Raw genomic sequence first — 22,915 nt, 5'->3', positions numbered from 1 at the left:
ATATATAATTTTAAAAAACTTTTATTTATTTCTTTGAGAACTCATAATTGTTTATTTTCCTGATAATTTTTAAGCTAAATAAATTAATTTTTATTTTCAACTTATGGTATTGCTCAAATTATTTTTTTACATTAGAAAGCAAAACGTGAAATAAATAATTTTTTTTTTTTATCCCTTTTGAATCTGATGACAAAAAAAATAACTCATCAATGCTTTCTCAGTTCTACTATTAAAAAGTTGTTTTATATGAAGGGTACTTAAATACTCAGGCAACTCTTTTCAGCTATTATTAATTATTTATATAGTTCACAATTATTTATTTAAATATAGTAAAATATGGTTTAAAATGTATATTCTGAAATTTGTAAGTTTCTTACCAGCTTTAATATAGATATTTCCTGTTTTATGCAGTTATTCATATACATTAATTATATTTAATTATCTTAAGAAAACCATTACAGGTCAATTTAACACCAGGAGACATTGCAGTTATACAAAACTATGTATGGAGCCCAGGTGCAAGTCATGCAGACTTAGTCATGTTGGCAACAAACAAACGAGACTACATGGGAAATACACTACTTCACCGAGCTGCTGAAAAAGGCAGATGGATGGACGTTAGAACATTAGTGAAACTCAGAGATATGGTTGATTTGAGAAATGATCTTTGCAAAACCCCTGCTCACCTGGCTGCAATATCAGGAAGTGTTGAATCCTTGCAGATATTGTTAGATCACGGAGCTAGCCTTTCGGCAACTACAGAAGAAGGTTACACTGTACTACATGAAGCAGCTAAGCATGGGCACACTGAAATAGTCAAGTGGTTGTTGGATAGAGGTGCTGAGATCGAGGCACGAGATCGTCAGGGCCAGACAGCTTTGCATACAGCTGTTATATGGTGTCGTTATGAGACAGTTGATTTGTTGCTTAATCAAGGAGCTCATATCAACCTCAGAAATGTTTATGGACAGACTCCTCTTGCCTTAGCCGCTTTGTCCAGAGGAAGAAAGATAAGGGCATTATTAAAATCCAAAGGGGGAATCAAATAATCATGAAAACATTAAATGGAAAAATTTCATTGTTATCTATACCACTTAATGTTATTGAAGTGAATTTATAACTGTTTAATTATTATATTGTTGAATAACATAAAACTTGTATTTAGAAAATACAATATGTACTATTATTATATAACTGATGTTAACATTTAAGGCATTTTAAAATTATTTATAGATTATTATCAATATCCATTTGAATATATATTATATAATAAAGAGGAGAGTTATATTTTATCTATATATGTTACCTTCTATTTTCATTAAAACTATTGAAGCTGTACTCTTTTTCTTTACACCTATTACTCTTGGTTCTTATTTATAATTCTTAGATAGCAGCTCGTTAGCAATCGAAATGGTTTCCACCTTGCTAATTGTATGTAGATTATATTGGAGATCTTTTAAAGAAAGAGGAACTGTTCATCAACTTTAGTTTCCACCTTATTAAATTAACTTTCTTTTAATGTCACTAGAATTAAAATAAATGAACTTCTGTTTTGAAATAGAATAAACACAATTGCTATCTGTGAAAACCCATGTGAGATAGAATTGGCAAGGGTATATCATCAACATTTTGGGATATCTTGAATAGTTATAATAAGCTGTATGATCAACATCCACATAAATTTTGCATCAATAGTTTTGAACTTATTTTTAAATCATAACTGTTCATAATTAAACATCTACTTAATGCATACTTTCATATATAATTATGTTTTACAATTTAAATAATTGTCTGATGTTTATTAACTTTAATCACACAAAAAAATTTTTTTATTAATTCATAAACCTATAGGTTTAACAAAAAATATTTTAAATTGATTTATACTTTATACCTATTAGTTTGAATAACAATCTTTTACAATTTAAATAATTTTTTGTTATATATAAGATGGTCGGAGTTGCGGTCAAAAAAGAACAAATAGTTATGAACTATATTGTTCTTTTTTTGACCACAACCCTGATCATCATTCTTATATTTAAATTTTTACGGTAAATTTTTTATTATATTTGTACATTTTTATCATATTTTTTTTTATAATTGAAAATATAATAGTTTAAAAAAAAAATTGTTAAGTAATTTACAATGTTCTAATAGATCATTGCTTAGTTCATTTTCTTAGCAAATACTAAGAATTTTAATGCCAATGAACCACTACCTCTGTCTTGGATTTTTTCTTAGTTTCCATATCATGTTTAGTTTATTTGTTTAAATGTTGGTCTTAATTTAGACAACAGTCAGATCACATTGTTAAAGTATCATTTAATGCTTTGATCCTCTTTGCTGGATTCCATTTGGACCAAACAATAACAAAAGAGGAAAGAGTATTCGACTAATTCCATCAGTAGTCAAACTAGTAATGTATATTTTAATATCACTTTTCTCAAATGGAGGAAATTCTTTTAACTTAATTTATATCACTACCATTATTATATTTTGGTAATTAAAGTTGTTCTGTTACTTCAACTGCAACAGATACTGTTCATGTTGCTTAAACGATAATACTATACAAGATATAAAATGAGTACCTATATCATTAACGGATAAGGAATTTATCTAACATCACTCATATTAATAGTTCCATACACGTTAGTAACATTGTATAGAAATAGTAACTTAAAAAAAGTGTATTTATTGATGAAGAAAGAAAAAGAATAACCGATAATTTTCTTTCTTATTACAGAACTTATAGTCGCAGCTGGAATTAAATATGAGGTGAATAATGTGTAAATAAAAAATATATATATTTTAAAAACTGAAAATGTAATCATATTCTATATTTTATTATTAATTCAGCTATTAAAATTTTCAAAAATTATTATTGCAATTAAAGCATTATCTCAGTTTTTATTTCTAAACATTAAAATCCAATGCACTCTTAGTTAAGAAAAACTTTGATAGCGACACCAAACAAAAATATTTAACATAACCAGTTATTTAATTTGTAGAGTATTATAACAACATTGATTTATTAACAGACTCATATTTAAATATTCTTGGTTAACACTATCTGACAAAGAAAGGAACAATGCTTAGTTGATAAAAGAACTGCTTAATGTTTAATTGTGCATTCAAACCATTAAAAAAATTCTCAACATTATTGCTAGTGCCCTATCTCAGCCATTGCAATATTCAGCAATTAACTTTTATTCACAATCAGCTAATCCAGCTTGAAGGAAACACAAGTTCTACAATATAAAGAATTGTTCTGCAGATAAAACTTTGGAATTGATCAATGAAAACAAATAAATAATCTCATAAATACTATATAAAACATTTCATACAAAAAATAATTATAACTGAAGAAATAACTTATTTTCTCATTCCAGTAAAATATTAATTAATATTCCAATTGGAAAGCGTTTATCAAATCTTGAAATTATCAATATTATTAAAATTCACTTCTCTATACATTAATTTTATTTGAAATAATGAAAATAATATAACAACCATATTTTAATTATCAACAAAACTCTAATAAGCACACCAAATTACTTGGTAAGTATTAAAAATCATCAGTCCAATACCTATCTCTTGGGCTTTTGTTTATCTTAATTATTTTATGAGTGAAATTTACTGAAATGTATTATTTTCAATGGCATTACAAAATATATATATCATTTTACCTTAATAAAATGAAGTTATGACATGAATGGAAATAAAATATTTATTGCTTGATTATAGTATGAAATATTCGATTGATATGATATTTAAAAAAATCTCATGAATGTTGTTTTGGTCTTGAAATAACTATCAGCACTGAATTATACCCTTAGGTTTTAGGAAAAAAGATCCCATTGGTTTGTAGAGAATGAGCAATAAGAATTTTATTAATATTGAAAGTAGATTATACATTGATATAAAAATAAACAATTACAGATAAAAAATTTATAAATCATTTTCCATACTAAATTATACTTTAATAATACCTACTATTCATAAGTATTAAAAAAAAAATTGTATTTTGAATGAAAAAGCCAATTGCATTAATGGACAATGTCAGAAAAGTAGGCCAAATAAAATAATAACAAAGTAAAACTATTATTTTTCTCATATTTTCCACCTCCAAACCATCCCCAACATCAATTTCAAGTTAGAAAATACTCTCCCCATCTTTCCAATAACAGCAGGCTTATTTTCACTTTAAGCAATGTGGTACTATTTTCTAATCAAAGTTTTAGGGATTGCAAATATCATAGTCGCTACTATGACACAATCAATTCATAGTTAGGTCATGGTCATCGGTCAAACTCCATAATTATATATATATAAAACTACAGGTATATACTGTACCAATTAAATGTGCAGCAATTTGTTAAAAGCTTCAATTTATATTATTGATAAATAAAAATATATTTTAAATGAATTAATACAATTTAACTATTTAGCCATTTTTAATTCCCTAAAAAACAAAAACACTAATATAAAATGCAATAATTTTTAAAACATATAGAAAAGACAAATGCTAACACAACCATGCATAAAACAATTTTAAGTTATTATGTTTTGCTGGTATAAGATCAGGTTATGTCTACCGAAGGTGCTTATTTGGTTAAAATGTTCTTAATCTAAGATACACTCAATTAGAATACAAAATACACCATTGTTTATTTCATCAAATCTGACAAGTTCATTAAAGTATAGTGGCAACAATTCTTATAAAAAATAAAAACAGGTAGTTTGTTTACATAATTAATAACCTAGTCTATTCTACCTTAGTAATGTAGCAAGTGTCAAAAAAACAATAGATGTGAACTTATAATAACATTCAATTATTTATTCGAATAACAATTACAATTTCACTACAAGGATGGGATTTTAATAATTGAAAATAAATACGAATAGAATATAATTAGCAATCTAAAAAATTAGCGGCCATAAGAAGCTCCAATGCAATCTGAGGTGCAATGGGAAATTCAGGTATTTCTGCAGAAGAGTTGGTGTAGCGAACCTTGTATGTAAAATACATGCAAACTTTCTGCAATACATGAGACGGGATTTCTCTAAAATGAATTTCATTTGTTTCATTCTCCGCAAACTGTCCTGGTCCTGATAACATGGCTTTAATAGTTCCAGAAGTAAGGGCATGCTCTCTCTTCACAATGAATTCATGACCATCAGATGAAATTAACTTAACATACATAGCATCAGGCCCCTCACAGCCTCCATAAATTTTATCTTCTTCCTTCTTGTCTTCTATTCCTTCTGACATCTTGGATATTTGTTTGCAAAACTGTAAAAGTTAAAGCACTTTGAATTTGGATAAACAAACCTAGAGAAAAACAACTTATATCCCACTTCTGGAATGACTGCAGAAAACTTGAACGGCAATGACGTCAAAATCATGGTGTCAAACTTAGAGCTATTTCAAAGAATAAAATAGGATATCATAAAAGAAATAAACAAATTACATATGTTTTTTCATTGTTTTTTTAATCATTGGTGCCATTGTAATTTAACCATTCTGGCTAAAATAAACACTTTTGATGAATTTATATTGAAACTATAGTTCGGCAGCACCTACTTGCCAATAAGCAATGGTTTCAGGGTGAAGGTGATGACAGTAAATTGGTCGTGTATGCGCAGATAATTGTTAGTACTAAAAATTACCAACCATATCATGATAATAGGGCAGCAATTTGTAGGTTACACGACCATAGTGGCTGCGATAGTTTTTCACTATCAGTATTACTGTCACTATCATCGTCAGAGTGGAATCACCGCTTTTGTAGTTGGGCTAAACAACTTTGTTCTTATTTATTAGGCAGGTGGTTTACTAGGTTTGGTCCAGAGATGGGGAGGAAGGGAGAAAGAGGGTAAGAGAGAGGGAGAGCAATACATATGTATATCTCAATTGCGGTGTTGTGGGTACTGTATACCTCTGGCCTGCGTGATATGAATAGAAAATCAACGATTAAGTATAGTTTCACAACATTCCCAGATGAGTAGTAAAGAAAAACAAAACTATAATGCGTAACCAAGTGTGTTAAGCTGCCACCTAAGCAACATTGAATCTGAAGCGCACCGATACGGTTCCGACCTTTGCGGGTTGACTTTCCTTTCATTGCGGTAGCATGGAATATAAACTCAACGCCTACTTTATATAGAATAGGTTGGTTAACAACAGGATAACCCAACCGTAAGTTAGAAATGTTGAGATAGGGAGAAATAAATAAATATATAAATTGGAATAGTAAGAAACCAGTAGAGTAAACAAGCCGCGTTAATTATACATGTGCAATATTGTAAATGTGGTTATTCTATACGCATTGGAATTATTACTTACTCAGTAATATGAATTAATACAAAATGAACTGAGTTAAATGTATAAATGATTCGAAAAATAGTCCCAGCCGTATCTGACGCCATTATTTCTGATGGTGTTCTCATCATCTTATAACGGCTATCAAGGACAATGGCGGGAGCTCTATATATTTTACAATACCTAACTTCTCTTGTTTGTAAGAAAAGTGTTTCCATTTAGCTTACGGGAAGCACTTTCATGTTTTACATTGCAAGGAAGCGTACACACATCTTAAAAACTTTAATGTTTCATTCTAACCTGACTCTATCGTTTTTTTTAAATTGTATTTTTTACATTTTGATTTCACATTGCCACCAAATGCTCCTTAGTTGTAGTTTAATGGGGCAAAAGCGTTCCTAAAAGTGCAAATTTCTGCTTCTCTTGAATAGTGGCACATCATACAACAACATTTTTTTGTTTGGCCGTATTCAAAAGATAGTACCATAGCCTACGGTTACTTTCTTTACTTAGATCGTCCTACAGACTTTACTAAAGCTCTTAGAGTCGTTACAAATTAACTCCAGCCTCCCGTACATTTTATAGAGTACCTCAAACACAAAATGAAACAAATTTTTTTTCTCAGATGTGGTAATATTTAAGAAAAGCAGCAATATATGCCTCATGATTATTTTTTTTTCACTTTGTTGTCACTGATCAACTCCGGAATATAATAAATACTATTTTTTAGTAAAATATAAAAGTGGATTTCTTAAAATAAATTAAAAACTATTTTTCATTAAACCTTTTAAGAATTATAAAATTTTTGTTCACCTTTTTCTACAGATTGACCGGGGAAAAGGTTACCATGAGGAAAGTTAAAAAAAAAAATAGGGAAGAATCAAGGTAATTGGACAAATCGCTCATCATTATGTAATACGTATTAAATTCTCTTAATTATAGGAAAAGGGCAAATATAACTAATATTGCTGTCCTGCAAAGGATGGTTGGAAATTACTAATTTTTTTAAATGGTTAAGTTAAATGGTTCAGGAGCACAGGGAGTATTGTAGGGGTGTCAAGTAGAGTACTCATGGAGTATTGTACCTTGTGAACTTATTGCGGGTCAAGGAACTCAGTTGACTTGTTTTGCCTTTTTTATACTTTTCAAAGTAATGGGATTTTAAACACACTATGACCAGTTCTGCAGAAACGATATTTATGATATATAACACCAGTTTTATTAAGGTATTGTTACCCCTTTAGAGTTTATAATCTTGTTAATTATATACTCAATATTACGTAATTGATAAAATATAGTTTTTGTTTAGTGCTCGCACCGTTGTTTTTATTGTCTTTAAATACTATAAAATATAATTGAAAACATTTCGCAGTTAGAGATTTGCAACAGGGAATCATAAAGTTGCTATCTGATTTATATGTGAAAGGAGATGTTGTAACAGAATAAACATTTTGGAAGTTGTCCATCGAAGACTTATTGGTAACAATTGAGCAAGACAAATCTTCAGGTAAGATAAAACTAGCTCTTTTATGGAATATGATGTGTCTGGAATTGGCTTGCATTGTAGCTGCGTTGTCTCTGATACAGCTGGTCTCTTTTATAAGAAAGTTATAGATGCTATGGTGTGATACGCTGATCCTCACCTGAACATTATCAGTGGAACCATTTTTAATCATATGGTACAAATCCTTGGATATGCAGATGATATCGACATTATTGGGAGATCAAAAGCTGTTGTGGAAGAGCCCTTTCTTACCCTTGATGATGCTGCCAGGAAGCTGGGACTTGTTAATACAAACAAAACCAAATATATGATAGCTGGTCAAGAAAGAGGTTTTAATGAAGATTTTATCCAAATTGGTCATTACCCTTTCGAACGAGTTAAGGAGTTTGTGTACCTCGGATCATAAGATAATGCCACCAATGACGTTTTGGCCGAGATAAGGAGGCGAACAGCATCGGCCAATAGGTGTTTTTTTTGGACTTCGTCGGCACTTTGGTAGTACCTCACTATCAATTATCCGCTAGATTGTACAAAACGCTAATTCAACCAGTGTTGATCTACACCTCGGAAACTTGAGCACTTTCGAAGGCTGATGAAAGGGATCTCCAAACGTTTGAGAGAAAGATACTCAGACGAATCTACGGCCCAGCAAAGAATGGTTCAGCTTGGAGAAGACCTACGAATAGGGAAGTCTATTTATTAATTGGTGTGCCTGATATTGGAAAAATTGTGAGAATTTGGTAGACTGCGCTGGGCAGGCCATTTTGGCAAGGATGGGAACTGATGAAATACTTCTAAAATCAAATAAACTTCTCAATGAGTGCCTACATGGAACACGGCCGAGGGGCCGCCCGAAGCTCCGATGGTTAGATGGTGTTAAAGAGGATTCAAGGACCCTGCTCGGAGTGAGGAATTGGAGAGCAGCTGCACTTAACAGATTAAACTGGTGGAAGCTGCTTGAGGAGGCCAGGACCCAGTAATGGGTTGTCGCCCCGATTGAAGAAAAAGAAGTATAGATGTATAGTGTGATACGCTGATCCTCGTTGAAATGTAGTATTCGATAAATGATTTTTGGGCATGGGTTAATACAATTTAAAATTTTTGGGTAAATGTAATGGTAATAATAATGGTTTCCAGCCTATTTTCATTACATTTGATAAGGTTGTACGTTGTAAAAGTTCACTGTCAAAGCGTATACATATGACACCTAATGCGAATGTTAGTCAACCGACATTACTTGTACTTGTTGTTCATTAGGGCTTTAGGCCGTAAAACTCATAAGTCATCAACGCCCATACGTTACTTGTACTATTAACGATCACGGCACACTCAGTGCTACATTAATTTCATGACAGTAAAACTATCGTGACAGTGAATGCTGTCATGATTGTATCTATGTAATAGCTACACAATGTTAATGGCTAACACTTTTGCCGCAGTAACAGAAACTGCAAGATAGTTCACTGTTAAGACGTATACGTGTGATATTTAACGTGACAATTGCTTCACTGACATTATTTGAACTATCACGCCATAACTAATGCGACAGTACAATCATGATTGTAACAATCATACAGTTACAGTTATAAAGATTCTTTAAGAGCGGGTAAAGTGGCAGTGACAGACATTTGCCTGGTTAAGTTCATTTAAATGTCTTAAAAAATGGCAAACGAGGTTTTATTCCTATTTTAGTAACTCTCAGAATGGTTATGAAGCATTATTATTTTTTTTTTTCATAGAAGCAGAACATAACTTTGGGAAGGAATGTTTTTTAAATATATTTCTTAGGCCATTTAGAACATATTCAACCTAATGATATTTCGATGTCAAACAATAACTACGCTTAACTAAATTAATAACTACACTTGACTACTTATATCAATTAAAAATACATTCTTTATTATAAATAATAAATGTATTCGACTAGTCTCAACTAATTCTCTCTTATCCCTTTCAATATTGTCTATTGAACTGATCAGTATTCTGTGTATTGGTAACTCAACTCAGTTGAGCAGTCCTTGCAGTTTTTTCGAGTCCCTCCTAGTTACAGAGATTTTACATTTACACAGTCCAGTAATTAATATGCTAGTATCCGATAGTAAACTATTGGATCGAACTTACTATCGATAGATCTCTTTTGGCGGAGCCATATAATTGTAACAGCTCATGGGAGTTTACATATACATTGAATCTTGTGTTCATTTGTGTTAATTTTGAATTTAATTATTGTTTATTATTAACCGCTTTTCTTTCGATTTTAAAAAGGTTTATGTATGGAATAGATTCAAATCGTCAAATTAAATATTTCCTTAATTTATAATATTAATTATGAAAATATCTGATTTACTTTCATGGTTATGTGTCCACTACTGAAAATATGGTGTAATTTGTAACAATATTATATATGACTAAGAAGAAATTATTTGAAAATAGCATTTATTAGTAAATATTGTTTTAATTAAACTTAATATAAAATGACATCAATTATTAAGTTTCATGCTTTATCTGGAGTAATGGATGAATCTCCTCCATGTTATATTTTGCAAGTTGATGAGTTTCGATTTTTACTAGATTGTGGTTGGGATGAACACTTTAACCAGGACTATATCAAAGAACTTAAGAGACATGTTCACTTAATTGATGCGGTTTTGCTTACTTATCCTGACCATTTGCACTTAGGTGCTCTACCATATTTAGTTGGAAAATGTGGACTCAGCTGCCCTGTCTATGCTACCATTCCTGTTTACAAGATGGGACAAATGTTTATGTATGATTTATATCAATCTCGCTACAATATGGAAGACTTCAATGTGTTTAGTCTTGATGATGTTGATGCTGCATTTGATAAAGTTGTTCAGTTAAAGTATAACCAGTCAGTAACAATGAAAGGGAAGTGCTATGGGCTAAGTATTGTTCCGATGCCAGCTGGCCACATGATTGGAGGAACGATGTGGAAAATCATGAAGACTGGAGAAGAAGATATTATATATGCTATTGATTTTAATCATAAGAAGGAAAGGCATTTGAACGGCTGTGACTTGGAAAGATTACAGAGGCCGTCATTGCTAATAACTGATGCATTTAATGCAACTTATCAGCAAGAAAGAAGAAGAGCAAGAGATGAAAAACTTATGACAACGATTCTTCAAACATTAAGTAATAACGGCAACATTCTTATTGCTGTTGATACTGCTGGCCGTCTTTTAGAGTTGGCACACATGCTGGATCAACTTTGGAGGAATAAAAATTCTGGTTTACAGATTCATCCTTTGTGTCTTATTAATAATGTAAGTTACAATGTAGTCGAGTTCGCCAAATCTCAAATTGAATGGATGAGTGATAAATTAATGAAAAGCTTTGAGGCTGTTCGTAATAATCCATTTCAATTTAAACATATACGTTTATGTCATAGTGTTTCAGAGCTCAACAAAATTCCCTCTGCAAAAGTAGTACTTGCTAGCATGCCTGATCTTGAATGCGGATTTGCTCGTGAAATATTTTTTCAGTGGGCCTCTGATTCTAAAAATAGTATTGTATTAACATCAAGATGTTGTGAAGGTACATTAGCTAGAGATTTATTAGACAATGGTGTTGGAAGGACTATACAAATCACCGTTAAAAAAAGAGTCCGTCTGGAAGGAGAAGAATTAAAGGAGTACTTAAAAGCTCATAAAAAAACAAATGACAAAAATGAAGAGAAGGAAAGCTCTGAGTCAGAAGATGAAATTCAATTGCTTAGTGTCACTAAAGGTAGCCATGATCTAGTTATCAAGCAAGAACGAAGGAAAAAGAATCAAAAATCTTTAAAGAAATTTTATCCCATGTTTCCTTTTATTGATCGAAAAGTTAAATTTGATGAATATGGTGAATTTGTGCGTATTGAAGATTACAAAGCTCCTGATACTGCTAAACGCCCTCCTGAAAAAAAGTCTAAAAAGAAGGATGATGATATTATAGATCCTGCTGATATTCCAACCAAATGTGTTTCCTATGAGAAGTCATTAACAGTTAATGCCCAGGTTCAGTACATAGATTTTGAGGGAAGATCTGATGGAGAATCAGTACAGAAGATAATCACTCAGCTGAGACCAAGAAGAGTAATACTTGTTCGTGGTACCACAGAAAATACGGAAGCTTTAGAGAAACATCTTCAGCAGTGGTCTGAGGCAAAAATTTTCTGCCCGAAAAAAGGTGATATAGTGGATGCTACTACTGAAAGTCATATATATCAAATAAGATTGACAGATTCTTTAGTTTCTTCTTTACACATGCAAAAAGGTAAAGATTCTGAGCTTGCATGGATTGATGCTATTACCAAGTTCCGTCAAAAACCCTCTGACACTATGCAGTCGGCAGAAGAAATGGAAGTAGAAGATGACGGTAATTATACTATTTACAATGATGACTACTTGACCCTGGAACCTCTCCCTTTGACTGAAGTCAATCCTCATCAAGCAGTGTTCATAAATGAGTTGAAATTATCAGACTTAAAACAAATTTTGTCTCGTAATGGTATAGAATCTGAATTTTCTGGTGGTGTATTGTGGTGTTGCAATGGTACTATTGCTATACGAAGGTTGGAATCTTCTAAAGTGTATTTAGAAGGATGGATTTCTGAAAATTACTATCGGATTAGAGAAATTTTATATGGACAATATGCAATTTTATAAGTATTAATAACTTCATGATATGTTTTATAAAATATGTCACTTGTTAATACTGGGAACCCTTTTCCTTGTGGAGTATTATCAAAGTGGAGGCTATTTATTGATTATTTAATTTTATAAGCCGATTAATTAATCTTGGTATTTATATTGAATGGAAATTATTTATTTTTATATATTGTTGAATGTTTTTTTTTTAACTTTTTAAAACATTCTTGTAAATAGTAATTAGGACAATTCTATTTTATTTAAATTTATTGAGTTTTTAGGTTAAGATTTGTAAATCATTGCCGTCATCAAATTGTATATAGGTTTTTTTACAGATATTTGTATATTTATGACTATCTTTTCTTTATAATATTATTGTATCACTGTTTTTTCTGATTAAATTGTTATTTTTCTAGTTACAGTTGTAAGTTCAATATTTAATTATACCAAATATTATTTAATTTTATTATCAAGGTAATTACATATTAGCAAAATTGTCATTACTTATCACATAATAAAAATGATTTCATGTTGTTTATTGAGAAAATAGGTAATGGTTTCAAGCCCAATTTTTTTCAAGTATATATTGTAGTTTCATATAATCTTGTTAAAATATGTGGTTTCGTTAAATCTTACTTTCTTGATGTATTTAGGGTAAATTTACTGATCTGGGTGAGTGACCGTTATCTAATAAATCCAGTCTGCCATTGTATTGAGAGTTATAGCTCCTACCCTGTATTCTATATGATTAATAGAAAATATGTAATTTCAGTTCTTTACAATTTCTTGTTTTTGAGCTATGATGTTTACTTGAACACAAAATAGTTGGGTATTTGGACTCAAGGGAACTCAAAAAATCTGTGTTCCTGTTGAAAACTCAAGATTCAAAAATGTTCACAATCGTAATACTTCCCTTTACCATATATAGGTAGGTGAAAATAAATATTGGAGAGGACAAATAAATAGTAAATTAAAGGTCTAAAAAAGAAGTATTATTTTGTCATAAAATAAATAGATATTATATAGGGATTCCCCACTAGTTGCTTTCTAGACATCAACCTGAGCCTGGAACATTTCACTAAGTTGCCTCCATCTCTTGAGACGTGATGGCTGTGTGGGTTGGCGCGCAGGTCCCAGTGCGCTCGGTTCGGAACGTTGTGGGTTCAATTCCCACCTGGAGCAGTTAAACATTCATTTTTCGGCGGTCCCAAAGAATGAATCTTGATACTTTCACCTTGGTTAGTATGCGGGGGCAACCTAGGTAGCCGTCAGGAGTTGGCAAAAAGGACCACTAGGCCCACATGCCGGACTTGTTCCCTCCACCAAATACCAGTACCTCCACCTCTTACATTTCTTAAATAATTGTATAGTATTTAATATTCACTCATAGTTAAGTTCACTTTGCAGGAAAGTTTTTTTCTAGAAAGTCTCATTTATTTTCAGTTCCTGTTATTTACATATTTCTACATCAATCTTACTTGACATTTGCTATGCTTAATGTACATTAATTATCTCTGAGATACCAGGATAATTACTGAAAGTAATTATCCAAAATTATTTGAGTCCTAAAAAAACTATTACTTATTCAAAGGAATTTTGCGTGTTCTCCAGTCACCAATCATAAATATATGTAATATGTTTGAGAATGGTATTGGGTTATTTATACATGCATGGTACAAAAGTAACCGAAGTACATAATACGTAATCTCGGTAAAACAAACTAATTGCTGCAGGGGAGTGTTAGGATTACAGAAAGTATTAGGAATAATAGTGTAAAAAAATTCAACAATATGAATATACATAACTATTTTTATTTTTACATATTGCATTAAAAATTAGACGTTTTAAAACAATTGTTTTCTTTTTCATCCCTACTAATGCTACTAATAAAATTTAATTTGTTATAATCATAAGATTGTTCATTTATAAGTGAAAAAAGCATAAATAAAAATCAAAAATACTCTTTATGGATTTATTTAAAACATGATAAAAAAAAATTACTTCACCAACAAAATTTGTATTATATATATTTCTACTATTAATTAAAGTAGTTTGACAGGATTAAATGATATATACAATAGATATTATGTATTTCTAATTTCAACAATATGTATTATGAACACTTTCATAGGAATTAGATTATCTGATATTGAAACTTTAAAAATTTCCACAGTGATTAAAATATCTATAGATCAGAAAAATAAAAATGTAATTGCCATTTTTGTTCTTGTTAGCAAAAATGTTAGTGCCTGCTGAGTTTTCTTAAAAAAAGAAGTAACTATTTTTTTTAAGCCAGTTCAGATTACCAAAATTACACTGTATTTATCGAATAACAAGACATAGTAATAATAATGAATCGGTTGGATTACATAGCTGGAAAATATCTTACATTATATAATGAATACCTAACTAGCGTACTGAGGATGGATAAACTGTAGGTTATGTTTGAAGGTGCAGATAGTATAAAACTTCAGTGTGTGGCAGGCTTCTCTCCTGCGAATCTATCTTCTATCGGTCTCTAATCTAAAGTGTTCTCCCAAGCCTCCAGGCAGCAGTGTCCTTGAGCCTCCTTCCAGAAGTGTCGACCAAATTTTTTTTTCTTGGTAACTCCAACAATCCTCTCCCTATGGTCCCTAGGAAGGCAGAATCATCTCTCAGCAATTTCATTTGCTAACCTTTTTTTTTAAAGAGAGGTAGAGAACTTTCCTCAGGTGTCTGTTCCCATCTTTTGAAACTTTAGAGTCCTTTCATTTCTTATCTCTTAACTGTTCTGGGTAAACGGAAGGTTAAACTATCAGTTGTAGTATTCCTACACTAGCACACCTGGCAATGGTTCACTATTACTATGTTTGAGGATGTATATACTTTCATTGAAGACTATTGAAACTTAGATATCAATTAATAAATTTAGTTAAAATTAAACATACATTATTTTATTTACAAATTCGATTAATGATTTAATTTTTTATATTTTCTGTTTATTTTATTGCGATAAATAACAATATATTGGTCATTCTTCAATTTCAACTCTTTCAGTTTGAGGGATTTTTAAACTAGGGTAATACTTGGAGAACGCATCGAAATAAAAACGGAAGCTGACTTTGCTGTAGAATTGTTAATATTGATCTGATTTAGTTGATTTTTTTCTTATTCTGTTAGAAAATTTGATTGTCTATGATATTGTGATATATATACTACATAAAATATGAATAAGAGGAGAAAATGGTAGGTGGTGCAGTCAAAGAATAATATTCTCTAACAACACTCCAACTATCTTCTCATATATATTGTCCATGGTCAACTATCTTCTCATCATTATAAAATATTAATAGCTTTTATATAATAACCCTCACTGGTTTTCAATATTAGTACAATATTGAAGCTATTCGGAATGACTGACCTATGAAAGTGGTAAAAGATTTTTTGGGAGTAAAACAAAATTGATATTCGTTTTTAGTACCTCAAGAAACCCTTAAAAACAAATTTTTGAAAAAATCGGAAAATAAATTTTTTTGCCATATTGGCCTTTGGTTTGTATTGAAAAATCAAAAAAATAGAAAAACTTTAATACGACTCGAGCAACCTACACCAAACTTGGGAGTGGTTTAGGGCTGTTAATATAGATAAAAATAGCAGAAATTCAACCTCTTAACAGTTGTAGTGAGGTCGGAAGTGAATAAAACGCTGAGGAGTTATGAAAGATTATGTGAACAAATGAGACCTGAAGAAAAAAATTAATCGTTCAAAATTTTCTAATTTATGTGAAAAATGGTATTTAGAAGTATGAGACGATGCTAAAAACGACTATGATTTGCTTTTCCTAAAAAAAAATTTGTTGACTTACTTTATTCTATTCCGCATTATGTTTTTAAAATAATTTTTTGTGAATATAGTACCGTGCAATGGAACTAGTAATATTTTTTTTCTTATTCTTCGGAAAGAGACAAATCAATTGGTATATACAAACCCTACCAGAGAATTTTGGAATTTCAGTAGCTTTAAACCTTCCATGGCGACAAAGAACATTTTGAAAAAAAACAGCACATAATTCTGTTCCATAATTTAAGAGTTCATTGTGGACAAAGCTTCAAACCATTATCTTTTATATATATAGATTTGAGCCGCAGTGCAAGATTCAGTCGCTACCATAAGCCCTGCACTTAGTTATATTGACTTAGACCTGGAGTCCCTTGAGCCTTATCTGCCACCCCGACCTGGAGCGGTATCCTATTATAAAAGCATAAGTATATATATCCTTGAATTAAACCAATCAACATTAAACTAAATTTCCTTCCATCCCAGTATCTCAATACATACATGCTGATGATGAAATTATCAGGGTAAATATAAAAAGAAACAATAGTCATTGTATTTATTGTAAATTATTATAATCAAAACTAGACATAATTTCAAATAAAGAAGACAATGGAGCATCCGTCCTTATGGCTAGTTTATCGAAATGAGTTTTACTTGCTCTATAACCCATACTCCGCAACCTGTCAACCACTTTATTGAGCTTCATTAATTGATTGATTTGTGGATGATGTTTGTGAATGTTAAAATAAAATGGAGGTTGTAAGAAATCATATTTGGTTTTCTTAAATGTGGGTTCCTCAGATGATTCAACAGTTGGACACCTAAAAGAATATATTTTTTAAAATTTAATAGTAACAAAAAAATAAAATTTATATTCTATGATGTACATGGGGAAATTCCCTTATTGGAATATGGCCTATCTTATCAGTTATACCTTTGATGAAAAATTGACTAACATTTTCAGACCATTACAATATATATAAACATTGTAAGGTGACAAAAAGCTAATAACTTTGATTCTTATTCTGAAATAAGAGAGTTTTAAAAATAGTAAACATCCTAAGATCTCATTTAAATGTTCTAACATTTTTATTTAATTTTTTTCATAAAAATAGGTGTTTAAAAAAAAATCAAAATATATTAAAAATTGTTTAATAAATTTTACAATGTTGTTATCTGCTATAGAATGATTTAAAACAAACAATTTTATATGTTACACTTTGCAATTCCTGAGGACTTAAATTTCTTTTTTTTAATCCGTTAACATCCAGTTTCCTTATTATAAAAACCTACTTAAATAGAATAAATACACATAATTTAGTTTTGGAATTAGTCTTCGTCAATAAAACTTTTGATTTTGGAAAATAAAAAATACACCATCTAACGTAGTATACTACGTTACTGCATAGTAACAGACAAGGGACAGCCATGGGAGTTGGGGGAAGGTACCAGAGGAGTGCCCAGTTCAGAACATTGTGGGTTCGAGGGGGGGGGGGGAGGGCAGTAAATATTTCACAGGGAAGTACTAGATAAATAAGTGTCTTAGTTGACACCAATTATTTTTTTCCTATTCTGACACCATGTCAGACAAATAAAAGTCAACCCCCCAGGTTGGATTCCAAACGGTGCCACTGCAGTTCCCATTTTGCAAAGACCCATGCCTCAACTTCCTGGGCTACAGACAGTCCAGTTGAAACTAAATTAAAGTTCCGGATTATCTGGTCATATACATTGATTTTTTCAAGGTTAGAAGCCATGAAATCTTCAAGAGAAGTTTCTAAATTTATTCCAGTTGCCGTCATCATAGGGGAACACAGGTACTAATAGATTAAATTACACACTTAACTAAAGTATGACATCAGCCCAAAACCATAGAAGTACTATAGAGGGAGGAAAGCATATCCTTGGACCCTTTAATTATTTAAATTATTATATTATATTATTATATTAAATAGTTATTCATTAAAAGCATTACAATTTCCCTCTGTCCTTCCACGATCTTCTAGTATTAAGATGCAGCTGATTCACTTTCCGAATATTTTTTCTACTGAGCCCTGCATTTCTTGTAATCACAGCTTGCATAACTGAGATCTTATGAAGTCGGTTATTAAAAATGTCTCATTTTAAAATAATTCGAGAAGTTTCATAGATTTTCAATAATCTACTGGCAGAAACTTCAATAAGAGAAGCTCTAACTAACTCTCTCCTGTCCAATTATTAAAAAATACTGCCAGATGAAATTACACAGGAAAGGTAAAAGGTTCAGAAAACCATGAATAATAGTGGAAACAGACCAAATCTGCAATAGTCTCACTAACAACTGGAATCAATAAAGGCTATAATAGAACTATAATATTAACTAAAATTTTACCTCGCTTCTTCTAATATCAAATCAAAAGTTGTAGAAAGCTCATAATTGGAAAACACATGTTGCTCACTCTGCTTGAAATTAGCCTGCAGCCTTTCAACAAAAGAGACATCAAATATTAGGCCACTCCAAACTGGACCTAATTCAAGGTTAGTTTTCCCAGGGGCTTTATTTGCACAGCTACAATCAAGTTTTACCTCATTTGGATCTAAAAATAGAAATTTAGTATCTAAATAAAAAGTAACATTAAAAATATGCTAAGATGAATGAGGCTGTGGTCAGTGAAGAGCACAAATAAGTAAAATCTTTTTTATTAGTGCCAATGTTTTGGCTAGAATTTCAGGCCTTCATCAGGTCCAAGAACAAAAATCTTCTTCTTGACTTTCCCATTAGACCCGTCATCTATAGTAACGTATTTTTGTAACTCACTGCACTTGGCTTGGCAAGATATTGACCAAGCTGGTTCGTTTTTTATGTTTTATTTTCTTATCTTTCATTTTGCACACCTTTTCCTTCTCCGCTCTTTTCTTAATACTACTTCCTTGCCCACATTATTATGCTACGTTCACCACATGTTATCATTGTCATATTTACTAATAACTCCTTTTATTGTCTTGTATTACTTAATATATTATTTCTTTTGTTCTAGTATTTCACTTACTTATTTCATTAGTTACACATATTTTCTTTCTATTTTTATTTTCCATAACTTAAATTTTATTTCTTAAATCCTGTTACTTTACTTACATATTTAATTACCTACATATATGTTTTATTTCCTACTTTTCTCATAACTTTATTTTAATTAATTTTGTACATATATTTACTAACTAGATTTTCATGTATATTTTGTTATTTGTTCTTTCATCTTGCTTAATTCCATTATTGCTTTCCTTAAATAGGCTATTTAATAAAAATACATAGACTATACATTTCTTTCAACACCATTTATGAATCCATAATGTTAGTTATTTTCAAATCATTCGGTAATTCCCCTAACTCATTATGGTTGTTATCTTGTATTTTTGTTCTTAGCCCAGATGAAAGCATGAAATTCTGGCCAAAACATTGGCACAAATAAACAAGCTTTTACTTATTTGTGTTCTTCATTGACATCCTGGCACCTCCAATCATCTCCTCATATATATTATCCATGGTCTACAATCTAATCACATAAAAAAAGAGAATTTTTAAGAATATTTGAAATGAATTATGGGAAAACGATAAAGCTAACTTATTAATAACAACACATTATGTTCAAGAGTAACAAGGTTTCAAATAGGAAAAAAAACAACTTTTATTTAAAGATAAACAGAACCAGAATTTCAAATTTTAATTATATATAAGAGTAAGAGCATTCTTACTTCTTAGTTAACTAAGAAGAAGTAATACTGGCTTATAAAATGAACCCAATTTAGGTGAGTAAACAAAATTTTTGCTAAACAGAAAATTTGTGGGAATTGTTATGGTTGAAGCATCACAGGCCGATCATACTGATTTCAAACAATATTATATTAATTTTTTTTTTCAATATGGTTCATTTTACCTTGAGTAAATCCATCATGTTGTGGAAAGAATTTTCTGTTTTGACAAACCATACAATGTTTCAAAAGGCGTATATTTTCCAACATTTTGTTTGCCAACAAAGGTCCCTTCTGAACCTTTACAGTTATGGTAACTGTATTTATATATGAAACACAGCATAGTACTGAAATCGCCTTGTTAAACTTAGCAGCTGTTCTGAAAAAAAAAAGAATATCAAATATTTATTTTTTAAACTATATTACATTAGTACTAAACTAAAAGCTTCCATCTTCAACTATTATTTATTTTTTTAAATAAAAGGAAGGAGGGTGCGGTCAAAGAAAAACTCAAATAGTCGTGAAATTCTTTATTATGAGGCAATGTTTCGCTCCACGTTGTAAGGCTTCTTCAGGACTATCAGACTAATGATCAGTGACTTTCGCACTGACCTCTAGTCTGAAAGCCCTGCAACATGGGGTGAAAAGTTGGCCCATAATAAATAGTTTCACAATTATATGAGTTTTTATTTATTTATATTTTTTACATATTTCAGGTTTGTTAAAATTATTTGATAAAAAGCTTATTAATAGCACTCTTTGTATTTTAACTTCTATTTATGTTAAATGTGTGATCATAAAACTCTATTGCAGGCACGAGGACCATTCATTCCACACTAATCATACAGCTTAAGTTCAATCTAAAACCTAAGATTCTCAGATTTTTCATGCAAATCTGTATATCTCAAGTTAATACAAATAATTCCCAAACTTCATCCAATTCAAACAATTAGATTCAGAATTAAAATTGTTTGGGGTTTTAAAAGATTTGAACTTCACTGGACAATATCAGCAGTGAATTAGCTTACAAGTATGATTGGAAAATTAGAAAAGACTGTCTTAACTCTTTCACTCAATATCCATTTTCCCACTCTTCCTCCATTCAGGCTTTTCTATCTTACCAGACTGTATTTAGGCTTACCTTTGTAAAATGTATTTTTAATGAATTAGATACTTCAAAATGTGTTGCCTTCTTTATCCAAATTATTTAGATAAAAAAGATTTTTTTATCTTAGGAAATTTTATAGGAAGTGATGAAACAAACAGTTGATACAGCGATAGACCATTTTTTCCCAAGTTCCCAACATTGGCACTAACAAATAAGTTCTTAAACTTATTTGTGTTATTCTATGACAGAACCCTTAACCATCTTCTCCTCATATAAATTATCCACGGTCAACTGTTTTCTCATCATTATATATAAATATATTGTAATTTAGTCAAATTCAAATAATTTTCATAATGAGCTCTATCAGAACACACATTTCTACTTTGCCATCATTCAACCTATGAAGCCCCTGATAATTCTTACTATATTTACCTAAAATCTCCTTCTCTGTTAATTTTATTATTTTTAATTTGTATTTCTGGCCCAGTACAAAGATTTTATAATTTTGTGTATGGTATAAAGAACTTAATAAATATTTATAATAAAGGAAACCACAGGTAGACTTGAGCCCGAAAAGGTCCATATGAATGGGTGCCAATGCTCAACATGGTTATATAGAAGCTGATTTTCAAGTTCAAATTTCTTAAAACATAAAATGATCATGACCCTAAAACTACTGAAAGACATTCTAGATTTTATTCTTTTTTTTTTTTTTTATGTATACATAATGTCACCTAAGTTCCATTATTATCTGTGACAACTGAATGATTAGGCATGGAATGGACATAATTTTAAAACCAAAGCCTTTATCAGATAGAAATGAACTCCACTTGTTTGAGCATCTAGAAATAACAATTCATCTCACCTTGCCAGAGCAGTAATGATCAGTCTAATCCCAAGTTCTTGATAGTATTGTGCACGGGTTATTCTGCCACCATATCTTCTTAAGGCAACATCTGGATTATTTCCATGAAAAGCGCAATCATCTTTAGCAGTAATGACCAATACACCATCCCGAGATATATTCCGTAGTGCGGCATCAAAATAATTAGCAGCATCATTTGTACAGTTAAGATATCTGTTGCACAATAATGAAACTGAGAATAGGATGAAGACAGTAATTTTAAACAATATGCAAAAATGAACTCACATAAAATTATATCCTCTTTCGTGAAGGACTATGCAAGGATCTTTATTTGTAACTTCAACAGTGACAGAATTGTTTGCAACATTTCTGAGTATAAAATCTATTGCTAGTTCATTTGGATTGTTAATTTTAACTTCTACGTTGTTTCCTAATAACTTTTTCCATAAAATTCCTGAAATTCCAGTCCCACTGAGAACATCGATACATTTTAAATTACATTCAGATCCTCTGTTTTGAACGATAAGTTTTAAAATATTGCAAACCAAATTCCTGAAACAATAATTGAAAAATAAAACCAAACTGTGTATCGAATAATTTCATATTAAATGTCAACACAATTTCAAATCAAACCTAACAAAGCTAAGCTCTTTACTTAGATAAAGAGGTGATTTTCTAGGGCAAGAGGCTTTAGTATCAGCTAGAACTGTAATGCCATATTCGTTATATACTTCAAATTGGGAACTGGATTCGGTTTCGGAACCCATTGTAATAGAGGCGATGTGCTAGAAGCGTGTTTATCGCATGGTTTGAGAGGTCTATGAACTAGGAGAGGAGTCAATGAAACTACATATCCAAGACGACCAAAACAACAAATAGCCTATATAAAGGTTATAATAGTACTTCTACTCTACCACGGCCA

At 30.8% G+C, this 22,915-nt stretch overlaps 4 protein-coding genes across 5 annotated transcripts in view; 2 read left to right on the top strand and 2 right to left on the bottom strand.

The window, feature by feature from the left end:
- The window catches only part of LOC106678590 (ankyrin repeat domain-containing protein 1), a 12,345-nt gene extending 11,015 nt beyond the window's left edge, over window positions 1–1,330 (top strand). For both annotated transcript variants that reach the window (XM_067053002.1, XM_014417178.3), the window contains one exon: window positions 462–1,330. In XM_067053002.1, coding sequence (XP_066909103.1) covers window positions 462–1,049 — 588 coding nt within the window. In that variant the 3' untranslated portion in view covers window positions 1,050–1,330. The remainder of the gene's footprint in view (window positions 1–461) is intronic.
- A 3,316-nt stretch (window positions 1,331–4,646) lies between these two features.
- Window positions 4,647–5,412, bottom strand: EloC (elongin C). The gene has a single exon (XM_014417189.3). The coding sequence runs from the start codon at window positions 5,267–5,269 to the stop codon at window positions 4,910–4,912; it is 360 nt and encodes a 119-aa protein (XP_014272675.1). The 5' UTR covers window positions 5,270–5,412; the 3' UTR covers window positions 4,647–4,909.
- Window positions 5,413–10,006: 4,594 nt separating this feature from the next.
- Window positions 10,007–14,326, top strand: CPSF2 (cleavage and polyadenylation specificity factor subunit 2). Its single transcript, XM_014417188.3, has one exon. The coding sequence runs from the start codon at window positions 10,298–10,300 to the stop codon at window positions 12,491–12,493; it is 2,196 nt and encodes a 731-aa protein (XP_014272674.1). The 5' UTR covers window positions 10,007–10,297; the 3' UTR covers window positions 12,494–14,326.
- Window positions 14,327–16,832: 2,506 nt separating this feature from the next.
- Window positions 16,833–22,911, bottom strand: LOC106678581 (TRMT1-like protein). The gene is made up of 6 exons (XM_014417160.2): window positions 22,627–22,911; window positions 22,279–22,545; window positions 21,994–22,206; window positions 20,206–20,399; window positions 18,663–18,867; window positions 16,833–17,112 (listed from the first exon to the last, which is right to left on the bottom strand). The coding sequence occupies exons 1-6, from the start codon at window positions 22,758–22,760 to the stop codon at window positions 16,848–16,850; spliced, it is 1,278 nt and encodes a 425-aa protein (XP_014272646.1). The 5' UTR covers window positions 22,761–22,911; the 3' UTR covers window positions 16,833–16,847.
- Between the last annotated feature and the right edge of the window lie 4 nt (window positions 22,912–22,915).

This window comes from Halyomorpha halys, unplaced genomic scaffold (genome assembly GCF_000696795.3).
Source record: "Halyomorpha halys isolate HHAL.00 unplaced genomic scaffold, Hhal_1.1 Scaffold147.1, whole genome shotgun sequence".
Lineage (NCBI taxonomy): Eukaryota > Metazoa > Arthropoda > Insecta > Hemiptera > Pentatomidae > Halyomorpha > Halyomorpha halys.
Note: the sequence above shows the minus strand (reverse complement) of the source record. Positions and strands in the feature narration are given on the sequence as shown.

Bases quoted from the DNA above. Each gene is read 5' to 3' on its own strand.
- EloC (XM_014417189.3), bottom strand. From the start codon at position 5,269: ATGTCAGAAGGAATAGAAGACAAGAAGGAAGAAGATAAAATTTATGGA.
- CPSF2 (XM_014417188.3), top strand. From the start codon at position 10,298: ATGACATCAATTATTAAGTTTCATGCTTTATCTGGAGTAATGGATGAA.
- LOC106678581 (XM_014417160.2), bottom strand. From the start codon at position 22,760: ATGGGTTCCGAAACCGAATCCAGTTCCCAATTTGAAGTATATAACGAA. The intron at 20,400-21,993 runs GTGAGATGAATT...TTTTTTTTTCAG, and splicing joins ATCATTACTGCTCTGGCAAG to AACAGCTGCTAAGTTTAACA. The intron at 18,868-20,205 runs GTAAAATGAACC...TTCTATTTTTAG, and splicing joins ACATGATGGATTTACTCAAG to ATCCAAATGAGGTAAAACTT.